The following is a 27,472-nucleotide window of genomic DNA, read 5'->3' on the forward strand; positions in this document are numbered from 1 at the left end:
AGCACTTTTTCTGGTACCTGTGTGTGTAATAGCTCATCTTTTTTTGAGATGGAGTTTTGCTCTTGCCGCCCAGGCTGGAGTGCAATGGCACAATCTCGGCTCACTGCAACCTCTGCCTCCCAGTTTCAAGCAATTCTCCTGCCTCAGCCTCCCGAGTAGCTGAGATTACAGGCACATGCCACCACGCCTGGCTAATTTTTGTATTTTTAGTAGAGACGGAGTTTCACCATGTTAGCCAGGCTGGTCTCGAACTCCTGACCTCAGGTGATCCGCCCGCCTCGGCCTCCCAAAGTGCTGGGATTACAGTCGTGAGCCACCACGCCCAGCCAATAATAGCTCATCTCTAAAGCAGGAACACCTGAGTGCTTGCTCTTTGCATAGTAGACAAAGAAAAAGGAACAGAGCCGTGGAACCATCACGAAATAGCCATGCCTCCTTCGCTTCCTCTTCATCTTGATCCTCCCCTCCTCCAGTAGTTCCCTGTTCTTTTCAAATAGAACACCACACAAAAACCCAGTGAAGGAAAGTGCGTGTGTGTGCGTGTGAGTCTGAATATGAGTGTGTGTCTCGCATGTGGACATGTGGGTGTGTTTGAGCATGTGTAAGAAAAAGTACATGTGAAGAAAGCAGACAGTAAAGCAAATGGGGCAGCTGTTACAATAGGCAAATCTGTGTAAAGATTATATGGGTGTTCTATGTACTATTCTTACTCTTGCATCTATAAATTTGAAGTTATTTCCAAATAAGATACTTAACACATGGATATATGTGAGACTAATTTGACTGCACTAGGAGTTCTCTGGAATGGAAATTTTCTTCTACATCCTGATAACATATCTTACTCTCCCCATTTAACAGATGGAACAACTGACACTCAGAGAAGTTAAGTGATCTATCTGAGTTCACATAGCACATGGGGCGGAGGCAGTATGTAGGCTCAGGTATTGACCATTATAGTAGGCCACTTCTTAGGAAACCATAGCTGGTCCTTACTACTCTGGCTGGACCAGGTTGGCATCAGATTCTGAGAGCTGATTGGGTGCCCGCTGCTGTGTGTCCCAGCCCAGTCCATGCCCCCCAGTGACCCAGCAGTGGAGTCAGTGTTGACCCAGCAATGGAGTCAGCAGGGTTGCAGCTGTCTGCTGAAGCACACTGAGCATATTCAGAATGGCCGGGAACCTTCTAGAGAAACTGCTTCCTTACGCTAAGAAACACTGTCACTGTGCTCTGCCCTCAACTCTCTTCCTTTTTTTTTTTTTTTTTGAGACGGAGTCTTGCTCTGTCACCAGGCTGGAGTGCAGTGGCGCAATCTTGGCTCACTGCAACTTCGCCTCCCGGGTTCAAGCAATTCCCCTGCCTCAGCCTCTCGAGTAGCTGAGACTACAGGTGTGTGCCACCACGCCCGGCTAATTTTTTGTGTATTTTAGTAGAGATAAGGTTTCACCATGTTGGCCAGGATGGTCTTGATCTCCTGACCTTGTGATCCACCCACCTTGCCCTCCCAGAGTGCTGAGATTACAGGAGTGAGCCACTGCACCCAGCCTTCATTTCTTAAAATACATGAAACCGTGGCCGGGCGCGGTGGCTCAAGCCTGTAATCCCAGCACTTTGGGAGGCCGAGACGGGCGGATCACGAGTTCAGGAGATCGAGACCATCCTGGCTAACACGGTGAAACCCCGTCTCTACTAAAATACAAAAAAAATTAGCCGGGCAAGGTGGCGGGCGCCTGTACTCCCAGCTACTCGGGAGGCTGAGGCAGGAGAATGGCGTGAACCCGGGAGGCGGGGCTTGCAGTGAGCTGAGATCCGGCCACTGCACTCCAGCCTGGGCGACAGAGCTAGACTCCGTCTCAAAAAAAAAAAAAAAAAAATACATGAAACCGGAAGGCCCTGCTGTGCCAGAGCCATGGGGGACTATTACCTCATTTATATAGTTGGGATCTGAGGGAAAAAGGAGTGGGTTTGGTTTACAAAGTGATGCCAGGTATAGGCCTAGGCCAGACAGCTTTCCTCTGCTATGTACCAGTCGATTGGTTGTACCCATTGCCTTGTGAGTGAGCAGGTTGCATGGTTCAGTGCAGCACATTGTATCAAGTAGATCAGGAGTTACAACTTCATGCACAAAGAGATGGCTCATTTTTAGTCAGTGAAAACCTTTCATTAACCACAGGGCCCAAGGAGGGGTGGATCTGGTAATCATTGCTAAGCAGACAGAGCTAGAGGTTCAGACACTGCCGCTTGTGTGCGGGCCCCTTTCCTCTCACACCAAACCACATGTTATGCATCTGTTTGTGCTCCTTGAAGGCCCTTGAATTATTCTTGTCATTTTTGCTTACTGATGTTTTCCCCCAGCTGCCAGAGTTGGGGGTAAGTGAATGAATATGTCCCACTCGAATTCTTAACATAGAGAAAACATTTTCCTGAAAATCTTTAGTTTTAGAATGCATCCTTTATCTGAAATGCCTACCTGTAGCTACCTTAGACTTAATAAATCCTGACCATGGTTAAGTTGTCATCAAAGGATTTTTTTTCAGGGGCCCAGCTAGTTGTATGAAATAGATCCATGAGCACTTACTATATTGTTACTGCAGCTTATATACTTAGATTGTTTGTCCTTAGGCAGTGATGAAGTTATACACCTTGCCCCCACCGTTCTCTGATTCCTCAGGCTCTTTCCCTCCCCTAACATAAGTGCCCGGTAGTTGACAACCAGAATCAGGGCAAGATGCAGGAGGATGAGAAGGGGCTGCACCCAAATTCCTGTTGGGTTGTCTGAAGCTTAGAGGTCTGTGTTGGAGCTGCTGTGCAAGTGGCAATGCTGTCTGCTCAGAGAGGACTATGATAACTGAGCCTGGACCTTCTAATTCTTAGAGGTTTGGTTAGGACTTATTGGTAATCAATGTCCCAGTGTTTCCCTGGATCAATTTTGTTTTTGCTTCATGAGGATAAGCCTTTTTACTTGAGTTATAAAAGAAGGTGACATTACTGTTAAGCATTCCTGATCTCAGAACAGATCCAAAACCCATCGTATACAGGGGAAGAGGGTATAACTTACCTTCCGGTGGTGTTGCCACCCACTCCTCTGCCTCTGGAAGCACAGGAGAGGCGACCTCATAAGCACCCTTCTGATATGAAGCCATCAGCATATATTGAGGGTAGGAGGAATCTTTCCAGTGTGATATCTTCAACACTCTTTCTGGAAGGGCCATCTAATCTTGCTTTTCAGACTAGGTTTACCCTGGAGGCACTACATAACCTTTGGGCTTCCCTTAGGAAATCTGAACAACTAGCAAGACCAGGGCTTCAAAGCAGGGTCTGCCCTGGAATGTTGCCCAATGCACTCTGGGGTTCTTTCACAGCTAGAGCTCAGCATGGGAATTTGCCACTGATTTGAGGTTTGTTCCAAAATATCAGGGCCCAGGTAAGGAATCACTAGATGGGATGTTGTGGTCTCTAAGGTAATCTCCCTTTTTTGAAGCTGGGGGCATGAAGTAGATAGAGCTTGACTACAGAGTTGGAGATGATCAGAGAATAATTTCTGCAAGTGGGTTGAGATGGTTCACACAAATTTTCAAGGATGCGGGGGTTGAGAAGAATAACCCTACTAGGGTCTTTGATCCTGAAGGCAGAGCAAATTCTGTTACTGTGACCTTCCTGGCCCTGAGGAACTTCAATAATTATTCCTTATGAGTGCCCCCCAGCTTCCTCCCCATAGCCCAGAGCAAAATGAATCAGTCAGGGTTAGGAGCAGAGGGTCCTGACAGAGTCCAACCTAGTGAGCTGTAGCGAGAGAGCAAACCTCCCCTCTGAGTGTTCATGTCTACTTGATGGTTACTCCCAGCTTGCCCAGTCATGTGACCAGATGTCTGCTTGTGGCTAGCCACAGGTAAACTGAGTGCTATTTATATTCTCCTGCTTGGTGAAGGAGGTGGGAGAGATCATCTGGGAGCCCACAACACAGCTGTTTGATCAGCCTAGGTAAGGCAAATCTCCCTTTGACTTTGTGCCTTTTTTTTTTATTTCCCCCTACTTATCTTGCCCCAGATAATAGCATGGGTTCTGAGCTTTCAATTTAGCTGATTGGTCAGTAGCCATCTCTTATTTACCCTTTAATAGTTGGGGAATTCTAGAACTAGAGGAGGCCCAAACTCATCTGGGTACAGTCTCCTGTCTTCAAGGGTAAATACTGAGACAGCTGGGGATGTGTAATTATCTCTTCCTGAGACTGTTCAGAGGCAGAGTCTAGCCACCCTCATTCAACCTTTTATCTATCTAGCTAGACTCTCTCTTATTCTAACTAAAGCCATTTTACTGTCCTTTATGTTTGCACCCGCAAGGAAGACTACTGATAAATTCTAATTCATTTTCCTTCCCCCCTGGGATCAAGCTACCCTCCATTTAGCCATTTTTACCTCTCTCTCTGGGATCTCACTGGTTTCTGCATTCCTTTTGAAGAGCAATCATGATAAACGGTTGCCGAGGGACCACTTGGCTGTGTATATCTGAGGTTATATCCTACTCCAGCCATGTTTCTGGACTTATAGGAAGCTCTTAATTCTGCCTATAGTCTTAGTCTTGCTCCTGGGATGACATGACACTTCTTAATTTAGTTTAGTATCTTGATTCTACCTTGTATTAACTTACATCTTGTGAGTTTCGGTTCCTTGCCTCAGCCTTATCCATGCTTTTATTTCTTGCCTACCTTCAGTCCCCCAAATTAGAAGTCCAGTGACCCAGTTGAATTTGGCTATAACCTGCCAATGTTGAAACGCTAAATGGTTTAGGTCTTTGCTGAGGAGTGAATTGAATTTGTCTTCCTCAATGAAGCCAGTATTTTTTTTCTTACAACTTTATTTTGGAAAATTTCAAACCTACAGAAAAGTTAGAAGCACAATGTCTACCTATTTATCTTTCACCTAGACCCACTGATAACTTTTGCCACAATGGTCTCATCTCTCTTTTCTCTTTCTGTTTATATATATGTGTGTCTAGACATACCCACATATGCACGTATGTACATCCATATGCACTTTTTTGGGTGCACAATTTGACAGTAAGTTGCAATTATCATGACATTTGTCACCTCATAACAGTGGCATCTGAGAATAAAAACATCCTTTTCCATAATCGTAATACCATCATTATACGTAATGAAATGACATCATCTATTAGGTTGGTGCAAAAGTAATTGTGGCTTTGCCAAAGGCAGAAATGGACTAGAGATGTCATCTAGTCCATTTTCAAATTTTCCCTTTGATGGTTCTTGTTTTTGATCAGAACCCAGCCAAAGTCCCCTTTTGGTTATGTCTGTTTTAAAAGTCTCTCAATCTGGAACTACTTCCCACTCCTGTTTCTTGTTTTGTTGTATTTATTTTTTATGACTAACATTTTGAAAAGTGAGCATCAGTTGTCTCTAGTTGTCCCACACTGGATTTTTCTGTTTCCTCATGGTGTATCTAACTTGCTCCTATATCCCATGTATTTCCTGTAAATGGGAAGTTAGATCTGGGACCTGATTAGATTCAGGTTAAACATTTCTGACAAGAACATCTCATGGGTAAAACTATGTACTTCATAAAATGTCACTTTAGGCGATACATAATGCCAGAATGTCCACTGCTAGTCAGGCTCAGTTGGATCACTTGAGGTGGTATGGTAGCCCCCAGGCTATAAAAGTACATTATTCTCTTTGTAAGTGGTTTCTGGGGTAATACTTTGGGATTATATAAATCTTCTGTTTCCTATGACCTTTGACCCAGCAGTGTTGGCATCTATTGAGAACTCTTCCTGATAGAGATATTACTCTGGGAGTTGTATAAAGCCAGTTCTGAATTAACACTAATAGATGTGAGTGTTGACATGAGCAGTTCAAAAGAAGAATACCCAAAAAATTGTCTTTTGGCCTTTGAAATCACTGGAGGGACGGCAACAAAATGGGACCATCAAATTCTGTCAATGTTTGTAGGTTTTTAACTTGAGTATCAGTTGCTAAAACATATACCATCAGCCCTCTGCATCTGTGGGTTCTGCATCTGTGGGTACTACCAACTGAGTATCAAAAATACTTGGACAAAATTGTACAGACTTAATTTTTCTTGTTATTTCTTTTTTCTTTCTTTTTTTTTTTTTTTCTTTTCTTTTTGAGACAGAGTCTGGCTCTGTCACCCAAGCTGGAGTGCAGTGATGTGATCACAGCTCACTGCAGCTTTGACTTCCTTGACTCAAGCAATCCTCCCACCTCAGCCTCCAGAGTAGCTAGCCCTGTAAGCACATACCATCACACCTGGTTAATTTTTAAAATTTTTTGTAGAGACATGGTTTCTTTATGTTGCCCAGGCTGGTCTCAAACTCCTGGACTCAAGTGATCCTTCTGCCCCAGTCTCCCAAAGTGCGGGATGACAGGTGTGAGCCACCATGCCTGGTTTCTTGTCATTATTTCTTAATACAGTATGACAACTATTTATATAGCATTTACATTATATTAGGTATTATAAGTAATCTAGCAATAAAGTGTGAGATTGCAGGGAGGCCGGGCAAGGTGGCTCACACCTATAATCCCAGCACTTTGGGAGGCCAAAGCACAAGAATCGCTTGAGCCCAGGAGTTCGAGACCAGCCTAGGCAACATAGAGAGATCCTGTCTCTACGAAAAAATTTAAAAGTTAGCTAGGCAAAGTAGTTTGCACCTGTTGTCCCAGCTACCCGGGAGGCTCAGGTGGGTCATGCCTGTAATCCCAGCACTTTGCAAGGCCAAGGAGGGAGAATCACTTGAGCCCAGGAGCTTGAGGTTGCAGTGAACTGTGATCATGCCACTGCACACCAGCCTGGGCAACAGAGCAAAACCCCGAATCAGAAGAAAAATAAATAAACAAATAATAAAGTATATGGGAGGATGTGCTTAGTCCATATGCAAATACTGCACTGTTTTATATGAAGGACTTGAGCATCCATAGCTTTTGGTATCTGCAGGAGGTCCTGAAACCAATCCTCCATGGATGCCGAGTGATGACTGTATGCTGCTGTCTGGCAGTTTAAGTCAGGGAGAAGGCAAGCTGAATGAAGCCAAAAATAAGTCATGGTTTGTTCATAAAGCAGAAATTATTTTGATTATCTCAAAGTTATCTCTAATCCTGTTCTGATTTCATTTTCCTTCTTTCACTTGCTTTCTACCTTCCTCACTAGAAAAGGGACCCCCCCCACACCTTTTTTTTTTTTAAAGACAGGGTCTCACTGTCACCCAGACTGGAGTGCAGTGGCATAATCATAGCTCACTGCAGCCTCAACCTCTCGGGCTCAAGCAATCCTCCCAACCTCAGCCTCCCCAGTATCTGGGACTACAGGCATGTCATGCCCCCATGCCAGCTAATAAAAATTTTTTTCTTTTTTGTTTTTCTTTTCTCTTTATTTTTTTTGAAACGGAGTCTCACTCTGTGCCCAGGCTGGAGTGCAGTGGCGCAATCTCGGCTCACTGCAAGCCCCGCCTCCCGGGTTCACGCCATTCTTCTGCCTCAGCCCCCCGAGTAGCTGGGTCTACAGGTGCCCGCCACCACGCCTGGCTAATTTTTTTGTATTTTTAGTAGAGACGGGCTTTCACTGTGTTAGCCAGAATGGTCTCGAGCTCCTGACCTCGTGATCTGCCTGCCTTGACCTCCCAAAGTGCTGGGATTACAGGCGTGAGCCACTGCGCCCAGCCTATTTTTTCTTTTTTGTAGAGGTGGAGTCTCGCTATGTTGCCCAGGCTGGTCTCAAGCTCCTGGACTCAAGTGATTCTCCTGTCTTGGCCTCCCAAAGTGCTGGACTTACTGGTAGGAGCCACAACACCTGGCCAATCCCTCATTTAAAAATTGTCTTCCTACCTTGGCCCACCCAACATGCCCAGTGGGTATACTAGTGTTCCGGAGACCCAGGTGTGATCATCCTGTTTCCAGCAAGGGAAAGGAATAGAACCCTTCCAACCCATGGAATAGTTCCTGAACCAAGGGTGCCAGGAGGTTGTGACATAGTTGCGTCTGACAACAAAACACAGGGTAGGAAATGTACTTTCAGAAATCTTCTGTTTGGGTAATAAAAGGTCTCAGTTTGCTCTGTGACCTTGGAGAAATCAGTTCACCTCTCTGCAGGGGGGTGTGTCATAGGCCCTGCATCACCTTGGAAGCTCAACTCCCTCATCCATAAGAGAATCCGTGAGCTTGGGGGGGTGCACATATCCAGAACAGAAATCAGAGTACAGTTTCAATCATAGTTGTCCTTTTGTAGGATTTTTTGTCTTTGAACTTCCCTAATCTTTGTTTTTCCTTCACCTTACTTAAAACACTACCTAGGAGCTGACTGGGCTTCATGATTTCTTTCCCACTTGATGGGAATCAGATTCTGTGAGAAGTGAAGATATGAAGGGTTTATGCCCGTCCTTTGAGTTTAAAATAGCCGTCCAGGAATCCATCACTCCCAAATAACCGTGGAGTAAGGATTTTTTTTTTTTTTTTTTTTTAGAGATAGGGGGCTAGGCTATGTGCTATTTATGCTATTCTTGCAAAGGCCATGGAGATCCCAAAGGAAAGTATGTTCCAATCTGTAACTGCTAGTGTTTTGTTTTTAAAATGTTGAAATCCTACAGAACTCCTCTTCAGAGAATTCAGATAAAAGGTGAAAAGTTCACACCACTTCCTTTTCTTCTAACTGCAGCTTCTTAAGAATTGAACAAATGTCTAAGTAACTGCTGTCTACTCTTTTTATATACACACATAGACTTTGGGTTCACCCTTTTTCTCCTTGCTGTTACAAAGAACCAATGTATTCCTTATTTTTTTTCCCACAATGACATCTCCAGAAGGGTTTCTCTTGGCCTGTCTCTCCAGCTGCCTACAGATGTGGTCTGCATCTTGGGAAGTTGGACATACAGCCAGAAATGCTTTCAATGGCTCTCACTTAAGCTGTACACTTAAATATGGAGTCAGTAATTGAGAGCCTGGCTGAGAAGTTTTTCATGTGTGTATAAATATCGTCACTCTTTTTTTTATTTGGGGTAGTCTTATTGGTAGGGATAACGTGGGGTGTTATCATTTTTCTTCTTTCTTTCTAATGTAGTTTCTTTAGTTGCTTCTACTTGTTAAGGATAGCTATTGAAAGAAGTGTTGTTGAAAGAAGTGTTTGGCCGGGCACGGTGGCTCAAGCCTGTAATCCCAGCACTTTGGGAGGCCGAGACGGGCGGATCACGAGGTCAGGAGATCGAGACCATCCTGGCTAACACGGTGAAACCCCGTCTCTACTAAAAATACAAAAAAACTAGCCGGGCGAGGTGGCGGGCGCCTGTAGTCCCAGCTACTCAGGAGGCTGAGGCAGGAGAATGGCGCAAACCCGGGAGGCAGAGCTTGCAGTGAGCTGAGATCCGGCCACTGCACTCCAGCCGGGGCTACAGAGCAAGACTCCGTCTCAAAAAAAAAAAAAAAAAAAAAGAAAGAAGTGTTTGGAGCTCCAGATTTAATTTTTTCAGCTGGGATGGATGGGGTCTCCTTGGGCTTTCCAAGGAGGGCTTCTAACTCTTGTACAGTCATATTGGAAATTTCAGTTTCACCACAACTTCCCCACAAACCCACCTATCCCTAGTTAAGCAGTTAAGCAGCACTGGACCACAGGGAGCTCAGAAGATGGCCTGCCCTGTTTAATCCCAACAAATGTGCTGAAATAGAAAAATAATCCCTGTGAAGCTGCTAGGAGGAACTTCCCCTGCTTACTGCAAATCTGTTATTGGGGAAATGTTTAGAAATTCTGAATCTCTATTTTACTTTGTTCTTCTACTCCAGATTAACATTTCCCTCTAACAGAAATGCTGCATCACAACTAGGACAGGACAGGACAGGACAGGACAGGATCTGTGTCTAACCATGCTGCTCTGACCCTGCCTGCTTCTCCTCCTTAAGTGAAGATCACTGACTGAAAAAAAAAAAAAAACAGGTTGTACACAAGCATGTGTAATATGACCTCATTTTACTAAAAATACATATGCAGGCTCGTGCATGGAGAGAGATCAGGATTGGTGAGCACAGTGGTGATCTCTGAGTGGGGGCATGCATAGTTGGTCATTTTCAGTTTTTGTTTATCTGCATTTTCTTCTTTCTTCTAACATGTGTGTAGTTTCTCTTATTATAATAAGAGTTGTTTTCTCTTTAAGGGGAGAGGTGAGATCAAAAAAATGAAAATAAAAAATAAAAACAAAAAACAGGGGAAATGAGAAGACTGTGCTAATAATGCTTCAAGTTTTGATGCCATGAGAAAATGACTCATAGCTTGTTTGTTGAACCAGCTAGTTGTTGAGTTTTTGCCATGTGTAAGATCTCATTGGCTGCCTCTCTCATTTTCCTTCTGTAGTCCTTCTTGGGTATTTTGGGATGACTACGATGGGTGGAGAGTAGCCTTGTCTTTATTTCACAGGCTTTTCTCTCCTATATCACCTCAAAGATAGTGAAATAAGTAGAGCATGCCCCCTAGATGCCCAGCCAGAACCCACTGGTCAGGGGCTTGTTTCCCCTTGTAAATTGCTAAGCCTCTACCCCACAGTCTATCTCTGGTCACGCTGAGAAGAGCGTCGTGCCTGGTAGCCTGGCACTCAGAGATCAGTTGCATCAGCCTTGCTCACTTCAATCTCATCAGCAGGTTCCTGTCTTACTCCTCCAGTGTTTATCACAGACAGATGGCTCGTAGTGAGTGCTCAAAATCTGCTTACCAAGGGCATCAGTCTGCTGCAGTGTGCCTGGCCCATCATTTGCTCATTGTCTTATCTGTCATTTGTGTGCCTTCTTCCATGTTGACTTTCCTCCAACAGGCAGATACTTGACCGCTGGCCCTCTCCACTTATATAGCTCCCTCTCCCTAAAGCCATACTAGTGTAGCAGTTGGGAGACAGGACCAAGTGGCTCTGGAAGATAGCACCTAAGGCTTCTTATCTCCTGTGTGTGCTGTTTTGTTTTGTTTTTTCCATTTGCCGTTGCCCAAGAACCAAAGCATCCGCCACTGCTCAGCTGCATGGTGAAATGGCCTGGCTTGGTGCCAGGGTGCTTCACCAGGTGGTTGGGCCGTGGAGGCTGCTGCATGCGATGGGCTGATAATACCCCACGGTGCTGTAAACAGGACACTCCACCCTCCTGCAACCACCCAGCTAGTGCCCCAACAGCCTGCTGCTTTGTCATGGCCTGTCATGATATGGGCTTCTCTTCTCTGATAGGGAAGCCTATTGTCATATTTCCCTCCCCTATTTCCTAAATCTGAGAGGGGTACTTTCCAGAAATGAAACCAGTTCATCTTCCAACCACAAGCAACCGTTGTGACTTCTCAATGCTGCTTCTCCTTTAACAATAATCACACAAGTGCAGGGCAGAACCCGATGCCCAGATCTTTCCGGTATGCCCATGGAGGATAAACCCAAGAGCCTCTATCTCAACTAGGCTCACCTAGAAGATTTCTTAGGGGACGTTCCCTATTGAGGTCAATCTCATTGGGCAGCAGAACTTAAGTGTTGACCTGAAGCTGCTGATGCCCCAGTCTGCAAGCAGCTTTATATTCTACCCTGCATCACTTATTCCTGGGTTGGACAGTCACTAATAAAGGAAAGGGCTTTGACATTAAAAATGGGCATCTTCCCAGGGGCCCAGGAGAGTGTAGGTCTATGGATACAGGGTCTAGGGCTTACTCTGCATGTCTTTGGGTAGTCTCCTCTTTCCGGACTCCTTCACCTACACCTTCAATCCTAAAGGACATTAATTGATTTGACATAATCTAACTAAGGCTTCAAAGTGCATTTGCATCTCTTCATTTCTTTACAACATCCCTCAGAGGTAACTTAGGCCAGGACTATGCCAGAGGGAGAGCAAGCCCAGTGAGGTTGGGTGGCATTGGCTGTAGTCAGACCTACCCTCCCCACCTCTTAGCTCCTACTAGATATCCAGGGGGGACATGCTGCATCAGCCTGCAGCCCCTTCAAGGATGGCACAAGACATGTCAGTGTTTCATTTTGGCTTTGGTTTGTGTTGCATTTGGGGGAAACTGACACCTTGGTTTTTGCATTTGGGGGAAACTGACACCTTGGTTTAGCCCTTAGCCAATTTTGATGTCCAAAGAAGCAGGTGCTTACCAAACCACTTGCGAGGAGGTTTGTGAAATAAGTGGTAGTTTTTTTTTTAACTATTAAAATCTAATTTTTTGTAAAAAAAAGTCCCCTCCCTTATTTCCTAGGCTTAAAGGAAATATGGTATTTTAGTCTCCTCAAAAGAGCTGGGACATGCCAAGAATTTGGAGATTTAGGAGGGTAGTGGAGCCTTGCTAGGGACTCTGAGACAGAAGGTAATTCTGTCATCTTGTGGCCAGCAAGGTGCTGTGCCAGCACCCTGCGCCAGGATGTGGCCTCTGTGGAAATAAGGCTGAGACCCAGCTGTCTCTTCATTTAAGGAAAAGAAACTGAGGCAAGTCCTCTTGTTTGATTTAGATGTAGTGAGATCCTTGCATGTCTGCCAGGGGAGAGCGAGTCAGGGGCTGCAGTTTCTGGATTGGGGTTTCCTTGGTTTCTCCTCAATCCTTTTCACTCCCTCCTTTTTTTCCCTTTGTATTTCTTTTCTGCTATTTGTGTGACTTTTTTTGTACATGGAGGAACAAGTCGGGACCCGCCAAGTCCAGAGTCTTAATGGATAACTGGTCAGAGGGAGCCGGAAAGAATGTAGAGTTTACCAAAATGCGTTGGTTGGATTCTCACATCACATTCCAGGATTTTGGGTGCTCCCAAGCCCTGTGAGTACTGGGAGCAAAGTACCACCTATGACTATTGTCCTAGAGATTAGACTCATTGAATAGGGTAGGATATGAAGAGTGATAGAAACGAATATAAAATGGGTTAAAGTTATCCCTAGGAGATAATAGAGTCCCTTACTTCAAGTTTCAAAGACTTCCTCAAGAAACAAACAAAAGCAAAACAAAAAGTAGGTCATTGGAAACAATAGGATTGGGCCTGCCATCTCCTCCATTAGGTGCTAAAAAGAAGCTATTAATAAAAAATCTATTCATCCTAGGTGTCTAGGCAGGTGTCCCAGCAGCCTCAGAGGGTGTCCCTGATAGAAGAGGGATGTGAGCCTCGGTGAGTGGTTGGAAGACTGATTTAGGAGGAAGGAGGCTTGGATTTAGATGTGGGACTGCTGCACACTTACAGAGTGAAGGAGACTAATCAGAGACTAAGCTTCTTTGTGCCTTAGTCTTCCTTAACAGTCTTTCCCTATCCCCTTTTACAGCTGACAGGAGAGTAAAAGATTACAGCACACTAAAGTACTTTGTGAGGATGGGACAAAACTTGAAAGCACAACATAAACATGAGATAGCTTTAGGGTCTCAGTAAGGAAAGAATCTAAAAGAGATTTTTGCATTGACTTCAGATGAGGGGATGGGAGAAGTAGCTCCAGGAAACCTTTCTCCTGTCACTTATCCCTCAGCCCTGGAGTCCTACTCCTTTTCCTTTGAAACAGTGATGAAGCAGCCTTTAGGATGATGAGATCCTACCCCTTATGCCAATCACTTGCTCGTCCATGGCCCATCTGCCTCTTTGGTTATCTGTCATGTAATTTTGTAAATCCGCTTTCTAGAGTCCCTGCCTCATCACTGGACTCTAACAGACAGTTTTGGAGGACAGCATTTTGGACTGAGCTGGCTGCTGATGTGGGTCAGAAGCTCCCAGAAATATCTGGATTGCTACCTTTTGATTTTAAACCCAGGTTAGGAAAATGAGTGGTTGAAATGTGGTGTAGAGATAAAGTTGCACGTTTAACCCAGTGTACCTGTCACCAACTTACTAGGCAACAAGGTTGGAGGAAGGGTAAGAAAGGTTGGGCCTTCCTGAGCCTCAGAGAGAGAAAAAAAGACAAGCAGCTATGGGATCTTTACCCCAAGTGGGTGTGTTAAGCACGCATGCAAAGTCAGAACCCCTGGTAAAAGTAGAGCCAGTTGACCCTTCTTGTGAAGGTTTTTCAATTTTATTCAAATACTTAGGTGCCTGCCAATTGCCAGCCCTATGCTTTAGACATTGTGGGGGATACATAGAGCCCGCCCTTGGCCTCAGGCTGTTTGAGTTACAAATACCCTATTCCTCAAGAGAAGGTGCTCATTACTAGAAGAGTACAAAGTACTGAGGAAACAGAAAATTCCAAGACATTGCTTCCAGGGGATTCCAGTGGATGCAGAAGGCTTGGTGGAGTGGAGGCAGTAAGGCTGGTCCTGACAGACGAACAGATTTTAACCCTGGGCCCATGCAAAACCTCAGAGGAGGGAAGGCTTGGGACATGGGTGGGAAATGGTATGCAGTATAGTTTGTCTGAGATTTAGCGACTTTGAGGAAGAGTGAGGTGTAAAGGACAGGTAAGTGGGACCACATGAAGGCTTTACCTCCATCTTTGAAAGAGAGCCTTTGAAGAGGTTTAATCTAGGAATGTTAAGATCATTTAAAATGATGTGTTTTACATCAATATATATTGATTTGGAAAGATGTTTATAAGGTAAAAACATATACCAAAACAATATGTAGAGTATGATCTCATTTTAAATTGTAAAGCATATATACACACACACCCACACACACAGAAGAGGTAAGACCTGTAAGTTTATATTTCTCATAGCATTGGTTATCTCTGGGTGTTGAGAGTTGAGGGGTTTTTTTTTCTGTTTGTTTATATTTATATATTTCCTGACTTTTCTACAGTTCACACTTACTGTTGTAGTTATAAATTATTCACTTGTTTTAAATAAGCACATATATGATGGCTGAGTGAGATGATGTAGAACTATGCCAGGGATTAGATAAAAACACACAGTAAAAGTTGGCCATATAGTAACATTTTTGATATCCAAATTGGAGAGGAATCCCTCAAATGTTCAAAAATACAGGAATGGGTTGGGTGTGGTGGCTCATGCCTGTAATCCCAGCACTTTGGGAGGCCGAGGCAGGAGAATCACTTGAGCCCAGGAGTTCAAGACCAGCCTGGGCAACACAGCGAGACCCTGACTCAAAAAAGACAAAGGAAAAAGAAAAGACAAAAATACGGGAATGGCTAAGCAAACTAGTGTGCATCAACCTGGAGGAATATTATACAGTCTTTTAAAATAACAAATATGTAGATCGTTAATACATGGGAAAAGGTATATGAAATAGGTGGAACCAGGCAGAACATAATGTAGCACATTTCCTACTGATTACAACTATGGCAAAATGTATGTAAATGCTTCAATGAATTTGGAGAATGGAGGTAGTGTTGTTAGTGTCCTTTTTTTTTTTCATTTTTTCTTGAGATGGAGTCTTGCTCTGTTGCCCAGGCTGGAGTGCAGTGGCATGATCTCAGCTCACTGTAACCTCCACCTCCTGGGTTCAAGCAATTCTCCTGTCTCAGCCTCCCGAGTAGCTGGGATTACAGGTGCACACCATCACGCCTGGCTAATTTTTGTATTTTTAGTAGAGACGAGGTTTCACCGTATTGGTATGTTAGTTTCTTTCTTTTTTTTTTAACTGTAGTAAAATATATACTTACTATTTTAACCATAAAAGCTTATGTTCACTGGCATTACATACATTTACAATGTTGTGCAACCATAACCAGGGTCCAGTTCTAGAACCTGAATTTCATCATCCCAGAGACTGTGTATCCATTAAACAGTAACTCCTCCTCCTCCTCCTCCTCTTAAGCCCTTGGTAAAGTCTATTCTATTTTTTTGTCCCTATGAATTTGCCTATTCTAGATTCCTCAAGAAAAACACAGTATTTGTCCTTTTGTCTTGCTTACTTAACTCAGCCTCATCTGTATTGTAGCGTGTGTCAGAATTGCCTTCCTTTTGAAGACTGAATAGTATTCCACAGTATGGACATGGTGCATTTGTTTGTTCATGGATGCTTAGGTTGCTCCCACCTTTTGGCTATTGTGAAAAATGCTTCAAGTCCCTGCTTTTGGTTCTTTGTGGGTATATACCTAGGAGTGGAATTGCTGGGTCATATGGTAATTCTATGTTTCACTTTTTGAGGAACTGCCAACCTTTTAGTGTCTTTTTAATATAAAGTTCTTCAGGTTTATTTATACCTCCTAGTTCTTTTTGCTGTGCTAAATACACATGAATTATTAAGGGATTACTACAGATGTGAAAGCATTTTGTTCTGTTTAAAAGAAAGAGCCTTTATATATATATATAATATTTTTTTTTTTTTTTTTTTTTTGAGAGACAGAATCTCGCTCTGTTGCCCAGGCTGGAGTGTGGTAGCGTGGTCTCGGCTTACTACAAGCTCCGCCTCCCAGGTTCACGCCATTCTCCTGCCTCGGCCTCGCAAATAGCTGGGACTACAGGCGCCTGCTACCATGCCTGGCTAATTTTTTTGTATTTTTAGTAGAGACGGGGTTTCACCGTGTTAGCCAGGATGGTCTCGATCTCCTGACCTCATGATCCGCCTGCCTTGACCTCCCAAAGTGCTGTGGTTACAGGCATCAGCCACTGCGCCCGGCCATAGATCTTAAGATAGTAGAGTGTTTTGAATGTGGCCATGGAAAACAGGGTCAACTTAGATGATTGCAACTTCCAAATGATTCCAGTACGCTTACATTTTTATCCACAGTTTCAACTTTTACCTCCTTCTAGAAAGCTTTAACCAAAGTAAAAATAAATGAATGGATTTATTTATTTAATTTATTTTTTGAGACAGAGTCTTCCTCTGTTACCCAGGCTGGAGTGCAGTGGTGCAATCTTGGCTTACTGCAGCTTCCACCTCCCAGGTTCAACCAATTCCGTGCCTCAGCCTCCTGAGTAGCTGGGATTACAGGCACCTGCCACTATTCCTGGCTAATTTTTGTATTTTTGGTAGAGATGGGGTTTCACCATGTTAGCCAGGCTGGTCTCAAACTCTTGACCTCAAGTGACCTGCCCGCCTCCCATAGTGCTGGGATTACAAGCGTGAGCCACCACCTATGAATGGATTTATAATTGCTTTATTTTTGTCCCATTTATATAGAAATCAAAGACAGAGGAGACAACCAAAAAATTTGGATGTTTCCGTAAACTAGATTCCTCAATCCTCGATAATTGAAAGTAGTTCCAATATGTCAGCCACCGGGGTTCCCCAGGGAGCTAACCAGTCCTGAAGGAAGTACGAAGAGGAACAGGAGGCCTTCAGTTAAGGGGATGAATTTGTGCAGTGCCTAAGCCCTGCAAAGGTGCTGGAGGAAGAAGGGCAGGAGATAAAAGACAGAAGAAAATTTGTTTTTTATCCACTTAGAGTTTTATCCTTAATGATGGGAAACAGTGCTGCTCTCAGGAAACTCAGTGTGGAGATCTAGGAGTTCATGGTTCATAGTCCATTAGGGGTAGGAAAAGGATAGAGGACATTTAAAAAGTAATGTCCAAGTCCAAAGTAAAATGGTATAAATTGTTTCCCATGATAAAGGCTGGCTGAGTAGGTCAGGAAAGCTCTTGTTAGACCATATGTGCTGTTTCAGGCTGCTTCAAATTCTTTTAGGACAGTGGTGGGTATGAGTGAAGACTGGGCAGGCAGGCCACATCTCTTAGAGGAGGAAGGTGATTGCCACGTCTCCTTCCTCCATGCTGATGGCAAGGTGTGCGGGCTGTGTTCTCTTGTAGCCAGCGTCCCATGCTCGGTGGCCCCAGAAAAGTCAGTGTCTAGGCCTCAGCCACTTCAGGTCCGGCGTACATTCTCCCTGGACACCATCCTCAGCTCCTACCTTCTGGGCCAGTGGCCACGAGATGCTGATGGGGCCTTCACCTGCTGCACCAATGACAAGGCCACCCAGGTAATGAAGCTCTCTCCTGATGGGATAAGGGATAAGGATGGGGTGGGAGAGCTGGCTGAGGAGGCCTTTGGTCTTCCTCAAATCATTGCAATAATTTGTCTTGGGTTTTGGTTGTACATATTATCCACGTAATGTCTTATCTTCCTGAGACAGAGTCTCCTTTTGTCACCCAGGCTGGAGTGCAGTGGTGCGATCTTGGCTCACTGCAACCTCTGCCTCCTGGGTTCAAGTGATTTTCGTGCCTCATCCTCCCAAGTGGCTGGGATTACAGGTGCCTGCCACCACACCCTGCTAATTTACCACCCTGTTTTTCTTTGTAAACATACACGGAAATGAGTTTGCATTCCACCTGCCTGGTGGAAGAGAGAAGTCAATCTGGGTTTTTCAGTTTAGCTTTGAGTATTTGTGTTGGTGTAATCAACAGCTGACTTTAGAGTTTATTCTAGCTTTTTAAAAAATTAAGATTTAGGCCGGGTGCAGTGACTCACACCTATAATCTCAGCACTTTGGGAGGCCTAGGCAGGCGGATCACCTGAGGTCAAGAGCTCGAAACTAGCCTGGCTAACATGGCAAAACCCCATCTCTACTAAAAATACAAAAATTAGCTGGGCGTGGTGGTGGGCCCCTGTAATCCCAGCTACTCGGGAGGCTGAGGCAGGAGAATCACTTGAACCCCGGAGGGCGAGGTTGCAGTGAGCTGAGATCGCGCCATTGCACTCCAGCCTGGGCAACAGAGCGAGACTCTGTCTCAAAAAAAATAAATAAATAAAATAAATGAGATTTACCTTGCTAAAATTAAACCAAGGCCAACATTCTATTGAGTTTGTATTTCCCAAAGAAGTGGCCAAAAAGTACACTGAGCCAGAAGAGATCCCGCTGGAGCCATAGGAATGGGAAGTTCTCAGATAATGGGGAATTCTTCCTTGCCAGCAGCCCCGTCTGGGATTTCAGTGTGCCCATTCAAGGACTGGGGAGCCAGCTTCCTCTCCTTCAGTATTTTCATTAAGACAGCCTTTTCATTAAGAATCCCAAGCTTGGAAAGAATCTCTGCAGATCATCCAGTTCATTTATCAATTTTTGGATAAGCTAGCATCGGACTGAGCAGGAACCCCTCTCATATGTGAAATTATACAGACATTTCTTAATCTGATTCAGGACTGCATTCTTAGCAGCTAAGTTGTTAAGAGTCAAATCTCCCTTTTCATGCAGTTTAAACACACTCTTGTTCATCTTCAGAGCAAATGAGTTATTTCGAGATAGGCAGAAACAGGGTGGCCAGGACGTGAGGGTCTGAGTCAGCCCTTCATCCTGGGGGACATCAGGCAATTCAGCTCTTCCTTTGCAAACTGGGTGGAGAGTGCCTGGTCTGCCTCCGTGTAGGTGGCATGATGGCCAAATGACACGTGAAAGTGCTTGGTACTTCTTTTGACCACATCATGTCAGTTTCTTTCCTTTATTTATTTTGTTAATGCGATCCATTTTCAAATGTCGTTAGTGAATGTTTGAATGCCCAGTACTGTTCCTGGCATGTTGGAATGAAGAATAAGGAAATGAGGACAAGATTTGGCCTCTATGAGTCTGGATTCCAGTTCTATGAGGGCCAGTGAACAGACAGCCAAGGGATGAGATGGAGCCAAATATCTGGCGAAGTTTAAAGAAGGGGAATTCTCATGGGAATACCCCACCTTGAACCAACAAGAATTTGCTGCAGTTAAAATCATGGCCCTCTTTGGATCTACAAATAGACTGTGAAAGTAGAATACCCTCCAGGAAGGAGAGAGACTAGGCTTCCTTCCTGGGAGCCCTGAGCACTGCCATTCCCTTTATCCTTTGGAAAAGGCAAGTAGGATAAATTATGCTTCCTCCTCACAGGCCTGGGAGCACACACGACTTTGTCTTTTGATGGGAGTGCTTAGTCCAGATATGTTTGTAGTCAAGGAGGGCTTCCTGGAGGAACAGGACTTAAGATTCCTTTGAGTGTGCAAGCCCATTATTCCATCCCTGTTTGTCAGATGGCAGGCTTCTGTGTAGCCCACCTGTTTCTGCCTCTGTCATTTCCTGCTTTCAACCTTTTAGGAAGTCACCATCCCACTCCTCAGATAGCTTTCTCTTTGTCAACTCAAAGCAGGGTTGGCCTCAGATGTTCCCTGGCTGGGTTTAGAGGCATGGGCCCTAGGCTGTGTGTTTTTGCTTAGGCTCCAGCTGCAGGCCAGATCTTTTATATAACAAGTCTGGGCTTCTTGCCACAGCAAGACAGAGGTCAGCGATGAGCCTCTGTGGGTCTGGCAAGGCCAAGCCATGCAGCTTTCCTCTTTCCCTGGGATGGGCTCCAGCCCTCGAGGAACTCTTAGCAACCTGTCAATATTGTGGCCGCAGTCAGGAGATGGAGAATTCTGATCAACCTAGGCATCCAAACCAAAATATGCACTCTACCCATCTTTCATTCCTGGTCTTCTGGGAATTTGCTGCTTCTAGGTTTTGGGCTCCATTCAAATTCCTGCTTAAGCCCCCTGGCCTGGTCCAAGCTACCCTCTTCAACACTAGTATTACACTGTGGAGGTCTGAGGCTTACCTGACATATTCCTAAGTAACTGGCGTTCCTTTCCTACTGAGCACTGGGATATCACCCAGAAAGGACTGGAGAGGAAAGAGAGGTTTGACTGGGAAGATAAGAAGGTGTAAGGGAAGGGAGGGTGGCAGGATCTACCAAAGTCCTTGAAAGCTTTTAAGCTGTTAAAAATGGACTAATACGGCCAGGTGTGGTAGCTCATGCCTATAATCCCAGCACTTTGGGAGGCCGAGGCAGGCGGATCACAAGGTCAGGAGATCAAGACCATCCTGGCCAACATGGTGAAACCCCATCTCTACTAAAAATACAAAAATTAGCTGGGCATGGTGGCTCACACCTGTAGTCCCAACTACTTGGGAGGCTGAGACAGGAGAATCGCTTGAACCCGGGAGGCAGAGGTTGCAGTAAACCGAGATCATGCCACTGCACTCCAGCCTGGCAACAAAGCGAGACTCCGTGTCCAAAAAAAAAAAAAAAAAAAAAAAGACTAATGCCAGAACTTTTTCCCAGTTGCCTTAAGTCGGGGGTGGGGCTGTTCCTACCCCTGCCCTTTCTCTCCTAGTCATACCAATGTAGTAGTTATTTTCTGCTTCATCCTCCCTCACTGGCGGGCACTCACTACTACTGTCCTACTTGCCTAACCTCCCTCCACCCAGAGCCAGCAGCCCTGGCATTCCCAGGGCATGCCTTGCAGTGAGGTCAGCAGCTGCAGTTATGGTTCAGGCTAAGCAACTCCTTCGTCTGAATCCCTGAGAGGAGACCAGGGCCCTGCCCATTGCAAGCCAGCTTCAGATCTAGGCAGCAAGCATGGAACACCTGCTGTCTAGATAGCTGGGCATGCCACAGACTTGAGGCTTCTTCACAGGGTAGAAGATGGAGCAAAAAGCTCTCAGTTCTTGAATATAGCCCAGTAGTGCCAACAATCTCATCCTATTATCTCCTTCCTTCCTCGTTGTGTTTTAAGATCTTAGGTGGTTACAAAGGATTGTCCTCAGGCCATTTACAGTCTGACATGGAGAGCTGGGTTACCCAAATATTTGGAGCAAGGAAAGAGGAAGGGTGTGGATATATGTTATTTGGGATATTGGTTGTTTTTGGGAGGAGGATGTGTGAACATGGTAATTGGGGAAAAAGTGCTTTGGAGAAGCTGCATGTTTTGAGCAATGGGAGAGATGACCAGGTCAGTTGGTAAACTAGAGCTGGCCACTGATTGCTTTGTGTTGGCCACTCCTAGTGGCTGGGCCCAGGCCAGGATGGGTGAGGGCAGTAGATGCTGGTAGCTGCAGTTACCCCTCTTCCTTCTTGCTGTGCAAACCTTTGAGTCTTCTTGTACTTTTCTGGAGGGAGGAAGTGGTCTCATCACAGCTGGAATGACTGTTTGAGCAGAGTTCCCCTGTTGGTCTCATCCTGCTGACGGACAGGACTCTGGGAACCTGCCCTGCCCAGCCCAGCCCCCCATTCTACTCATCCCCAGCCCCATTCCCTCTGCATTCCCCAGGTAAGGTGGGGAAGCTTCTACGATAGGATCTTTTTCTTTAGCCCCAATTTACCCTTTGGAAAAAAAAAAAAGCTTAAGTCTTGACAAACCACATGGAGTGTGAGGAAGGCCAGAGGTGAAGGTTGTGAGGAAGGCCAGAGGTGAAGGTAGGCATGCTCGCTGGGAAGACTTCTCTTCCTGTGTCTTTCCCCTACCTGTGTACTATCCTCCCTATTTTCCCAAACCAGTGCCCCAACAGCGATGACACACAATTCAGTCTGACCATCATGGACCTTTGAAAAATGTTTTTCTTTGTGGGTGTGGGGGCCTGGGCACACTGCCTGTTTTCCAGATTGGCGAACAGGACCAGTTGTTCAGCATAGTTTGACAACAGTACCGAACATTTGAAAATGGGGCCATGATGGAAAATCTGAGGGTAGCATAGTCACTGTAGGGCCAGAGATGGTAGCCTTGGCCACTTGCAGCCAGTTTTCAGTGCTGACCAGCAGACCACCCTCAGAGCCTTTTCCGGCCTTTTTGTTTGGCCAGAGACCTAAGGGACTGATTCCCTGCAGAATTTCAGTTGAACACGTAGTCCTGATGGTCCACACCAGGCCAGGCACCATGCTGCTTGACAGTCCTGTGCAGGGATAGTGGGTTACGTTTCCAGGGCCTAGCCCAGCTCCACACATGGAGCTTACTCAGGTGCCAAGGTCACTGGAGACAGTGAGGGCCAGGACTTTGCTGCCTGTGGTCATGGAGTCTAGGTAGAAACTTTTGGGCTGGAGGCTGAGAGATTCCAGTTTGGAGGGTTTTCAGCTTCATCCCACCCCTCCTCCTGATTATATTAGATGGCTCTTTGGGAAACTGTCTTCCACCCCCATGCCCAGCTGTCCTTCCACATGTTGCTCTGGGATCTCAATCCCAGGCAAGGCTTCCTTGGTCTGGCCACATCCAGTTTTGCATAATCTGAGTATCATCTGCACAGCTGGCCCATGCCACTCATGGTCAGAAGCTGCCCTATTTGTCCCTCAGCTGCTCCCACTGGGCCAGGGTGTCAAATCTGTTCCAGTACATGACTCCCCTTGACAAACAACTTTTTGTTCTTTTTTTTTTTTTTTTGAGACAGAGTCTCACCCTGTCACCCAAGCTAGAGTGCAGTGGCTCAATCTTGGCTCACTGCAAGCTCCGCCTTCCAGGTTCAAGCAATTCTCCTGCCTCAGCCTCCCAAGAAGCTGGGATTACAGACATGTGCCATCATGCCTGGCCGATTGTTTTGTATTTTTAGTAGAGACGGGGTTTCACCATGTTGACCAGGCTGGTCTTGACTCCTGACCTCAAGTGATCTGCCCGCTTCAGCCTCCCAAAGTGCTGGGATTACAGGCATGAGTCACCACGCCCAGCGACAAACATGACTTTTTGGTCTGCTGAGCTCCAGCTCTACCCTGCTTCCAAAGGGTCATCTAGAATGACTGAGCAGCATGGCTTGACCCCCCCTATTGTGGCCAGAAGGTTAGTTTTTTCTTTTTCTTTTTTTTTTTTTTTTTTTTGAGACAGGGTCTCGCTCTGTTGCCCAGGCTGGGGTGCAATGGTATGATCATGACTCACTGCAGCCTCGAACTTCTGGGTGCAAGTGGTCCTCCTGCCTCAGCCTCCCTAGTAGCTGGGACTACAGATACGCATCACCATAAATGGCTAATTTAAAATTATTTCTTTTATAGAGATAGGGTCTCGCTATGTTGCCCAGGCTGGTTTTGAACTCCTGGCCTCAAGCAGCCCTCCTGCCTTGGCCTCCCAAGGTGCTGGGATTATAGGCATGAGCCACCACACCTGGCCAGGTTAGCTCTTTGAAGGGGAGCTTTTCTTGGCTGTGACTTTTCTGTGCTCCATAGTGAGACGCAGAAGAGGAGTCCTATCCAACCTTGGGCACTGGAAACTGGGGCATGGTCCCTACTTTGGGCATTCCCAGTTTAGGAGGGGCTATAGTCCACACCTGTGTACACTCCTGCCTTGAGAATACTCCATGTTGGGCGGGCCCAGTAGCTAATTCCTGTAATCCCAGCACTTTAGGAGGCTGAGGCGGGCGGATCACCTTAGGTCAGGAGTTCAAGACCAACCTGACCAACATGGTGAAACCCTGTCTCTACTACAAATACAAAATTAGCCAGGCGTAGTGGCACGTGCCTGTAATCCCAGCTACTTGGGACGCTGAGGCAGGAGAATCGCTTGAACCCACGAGGCAGAGGTTTCAGTGAGCCAAGATCGCGCCATTACACTCCAGCCCGGGCAACAAGGGTGAAACTCCCATCACATAAATAAATTAAATAAATAAATAAATAAATATTTGATGTCAGCATGTCAACAACTTCAAACACAGGATAACCTACTGCATTAGGTTTCTGAGGCTGCTTTAACAAATTACCTCAAACTTAGTGGCTTAAAACCACAGAAATGTATTCTTTCACAGTTCTGGAGACCTGAAGTCCAAGTTCTGTTCCACTGGACTGAGATCAAGGTGTTGGCAGGGCCATTCTCTCCCAAGAGGTTCCTGGGGAGAGTCTGTTGCTTGCACTTCTAGCTTCTGGTGGCTGCTGGCACTCTTTGGCTTGCAGCCACATCGCTCAAGTCTCTGCCTCTGTGGTCATATCGCTTTATCCTCTTCAGTGTGCATACATCTAATCTCCCTCTTCCTCTTTCTTATTTAAGGATATTTGTAATGGTATTTAGGGTCCACCCAGATAATTTTGGATAATCTCAAGATCCTTAATACATCTGCAAAACTTTTACTATACAAGGTAACATTTATAGGTTCCTCATCTTTGAGGAGCCATTTTTTAACCTGTCACTGCATCTCCTGACACACTCTGCTCCGGCCACACTGGCCTCTTTATCATTCTCAAACATGCCAGGCTCATTGCCGCCACAGGGCCTTTGCACTGGCTGTTCCCTCTGTCTGGATTACTCTTACCTCAGATACCCACATGACTCACTCCCTCATCTCCTTCGTGTTTTTATGCAGATGTTAGTTTTTCATTGGGGGCCTCCCTGACATTTCCAATTGTATCCCCCACCCAGCATTCCTATCACTTTTCTTTGCTGTATTTTTCTCCTTGGCACTTACCACTGTTTAAACTTTCTCCCCAATGAGAAAATAAACTCAGAAGGGACAAGTGTTTGTGTTGTTTTATACATGGTTGTATGGCCAGTGCCTGAAACAGTACTGGGCACACAGTGTACATTCAGCCACTATTTGTTGATTGCATGAATGATGTACACTCAGAGCCCATCTGCAAGGAGGAGACACAGAGCAGAAGAGCAGTCAGCCCAAGGCAGACAAGTTAGGAAAGGCTCCCTGACAAGAAGAATGGGAATAGTTGGCCAGGCAGGCCGTCTTAGATTGGGAAACCAGGCTTGGAGGTTGGAGGTAAGAAAAAGGAGAGGGAGATGGGTTTGCTTGGGAGGACAGAGAGCCAAGGATGGAGAGCCCGTGGGATGAAGGGTCAGCTGGTGAATTCTATGGCCAAGGGCTGGGTGTTGACACAAAGCAATGGCCTTAGTAGTATAGTTTACACAAAGAACGCAGTGGTTGGTGGAAGACGTTGCTGAGCGGAGAGAGGTGGGGGTCACCTGCATTGAGAGAGGAGATGACCCTAGCTGCTATGATTTTCACATCGCTTTCTTTTTCTTTTCTTTTCTTTTTTTTTTTTCTTGAGACAGTCTTGCTGTGTCGCCCAGGCTGGAGTGCAGTGGCACAATCTCAGCTCACTGCAACCTCCACCTCCTGAGTTCAAGCAGTTCTCGTGCCTCAGCCACCTGAATAGCTGGGATTACAGGCACCCAGCTAATTTTTCTATTTTTAGTAGAGACGGGGTTTCACCATGTTTGCCAAGCTGGTCTCGAACCCTTGACCTCAAGTGATCCATCCGCCTCAGTCTCCCCAAGTGTTGGGATTACAGGCATGAGCCACCACCCGCAGCCTCACATCTTTTAAAGTCCTGTGCTAGCCTGCATTTCTCTTTCCACCCTCTCGCATATCCCAGAAGAGGTACTTGAAGAGTTTGCAAGAGATGTTAGTAGTACCCATGGCAGCCTGAACGTGGCTGTTTTTTCCTCTCTGTTATCACCCACCTATGAGTATAGTATCTTCCCTGAGGAAGGGAAATGGGCAGAATTGTCCCTTTAGCTTTTGTCATCCCTCTATAGCCTCTGCCACCTTCCAGGGACAACAGCTTTGCGTGGGGAGTGCGGGGCTCAGCTTTGATTAGCAGAGGTAGTGATCATTAGAGTTGGTCCTGGAGCCTTGAGGGGAGGATCCTTTGTGTGTCTGCTGGGTGGAGGTGGCTGGGAGAGATGGGCTTCCTCCTCACTTTTCAGTGCATGCACCAGCCTTTTCTGAGGCTTTGTCTGGTAGCACCCTGGTTTAGAGAGACACGGGCATTTGGAAGTAGCTTTCCATATACTGACAGAGCCAGCTTCATCTTGAGGGCTTTAGGGTTTGTACTGAAGATTTGGGCCTGAAGGATATGCCGTCTGCCCTTTTCCTAAAGAAGGGAATTGTGGGGAAATGGATCTCTGGATGCTTTATTTAGCATTTGTCAATTCCTCTGTTACCTACTTACTCGTGATGCTCATCAGAACAAGGAAGTTAGGGCAGTTGTCTCTCCCTGGCTATGTTGCATGGCCCAGTAAAGGTGCTGATCCATGAGCAGCTGGGAGAAGGAAGAGCCAGGGAGCCCCAATCCCCAGTGGCCCCTCTCCACTGCAGCTGTCACATACGGCCGTCTGCTCTCACAAGCTTGCTCAGACTCCCCCGCCGAGCTCCTCTTAGCAGCTGTTGGGTGGCGAGTAGTTGGGTTTTTTTTCCCGTCCTCCCCCTTTTCTGTTTGCAACAACCTCTCGGGGGAGGTCAGCAGATCTCTTGGAGGAGACAGTTCCCAGGCCCTCATGTTTTTGGCAGCCTGTGCTTGTGCACAGAAGTTAGAGAGGAACTGGTTCCACTGGAGCGTTCCCCCCTTGGGCCCCTCCCTTGGAATGGAAGTAGGGATACTGGTGGTGGGGAGAGATCTGGGCCTCTTTGGTCTCATGCTTAGAGCCAACAGCTTCCTCCCTTGGGTGGGGGCTCAGGAAGTAGTCGTGCAGCTCTCCCTGCCTCCATCTTGGACATTCTGTCTTCGGTGCAGCAAGGGAGAGGAGATGCAGACTGAGGGCCCTGTTTTTATGAGGGCTGGGCAGGCCCAGGAGGAAAAGGAGTGATAAGGCCAAGAGGGATCAGGAATCAGGGATGGATTCAGAACTGTGGCTCTCTCCTTTCTGAAAATGTCTCCTTCCTGCTTATTTGCAGCCGGGGTGGGGGTCGGGGGAGCAACACTTACTCCATGTGCAGGGAAAAATGAGGCACTGCACTATATAGGAGTCCCTTGCTTTGGTCAAGGGACCTATGTTGACCTTTTTCCTGTTTTGCCAGTTAATAATCCCTTAATGCACTCCTATATATTAACTTGTTTTTATTGAGCTCCCAGGAACCTGGGCCTGTGCTAGACATGTAGAGGGCGAGAGAATAAAGAGTGCCAGTGATTCCCTGAGCCTGAGCCTATATTCTCTTGGAGCTGGTTGGGATAGG

The 27,472-nt window shown here is 45.9% G+C and overlaps 1 protein-coding gene across 3 annotated transcripts in view; it reads left to right on the top strand.

Moving 5' to 3' along the window:
• Nucleotides 1-27,472, top strand: part of LOC105472355 (family with sequence similarity 117 member A) — a 54,351-nt gene that overhangs the window by 13,574 nt on the left and 13,305 nt on the right. For 2 of the 3 annotated variants that reach the window (XM_011725516.3, XM_011725513.3), the window contains exon 2: nt 17,637-17,806. In XM_011725516.3, the coding sequence (XP_011723818.2) occupies nt 17,637-17,806 (170 nt within the window). Of the gene's footprint in view, nt 1-1,906; nt 3,979-17,636; nt 17,807-27,472 lie in introns of those variants that run through there. The other variant, XM_071082970.1, reaches the window with a different exon arrangement.

Source organism: Macaca nemestrina, chromosome 17 (assembly GCF_043159975.1).
Source record: "Macaca nemestrina isolate mMacNem1 chromosome 17, mMacNem.hap1, whole genome shotgun sequence".
Classification (NCBI taxonomy): domain Eukaryota; kingdom Metazoa; phylum Chordata; class Mammalia; order Primates; family Cercopithecidae; genus Macaca; species Macaca nemestrina.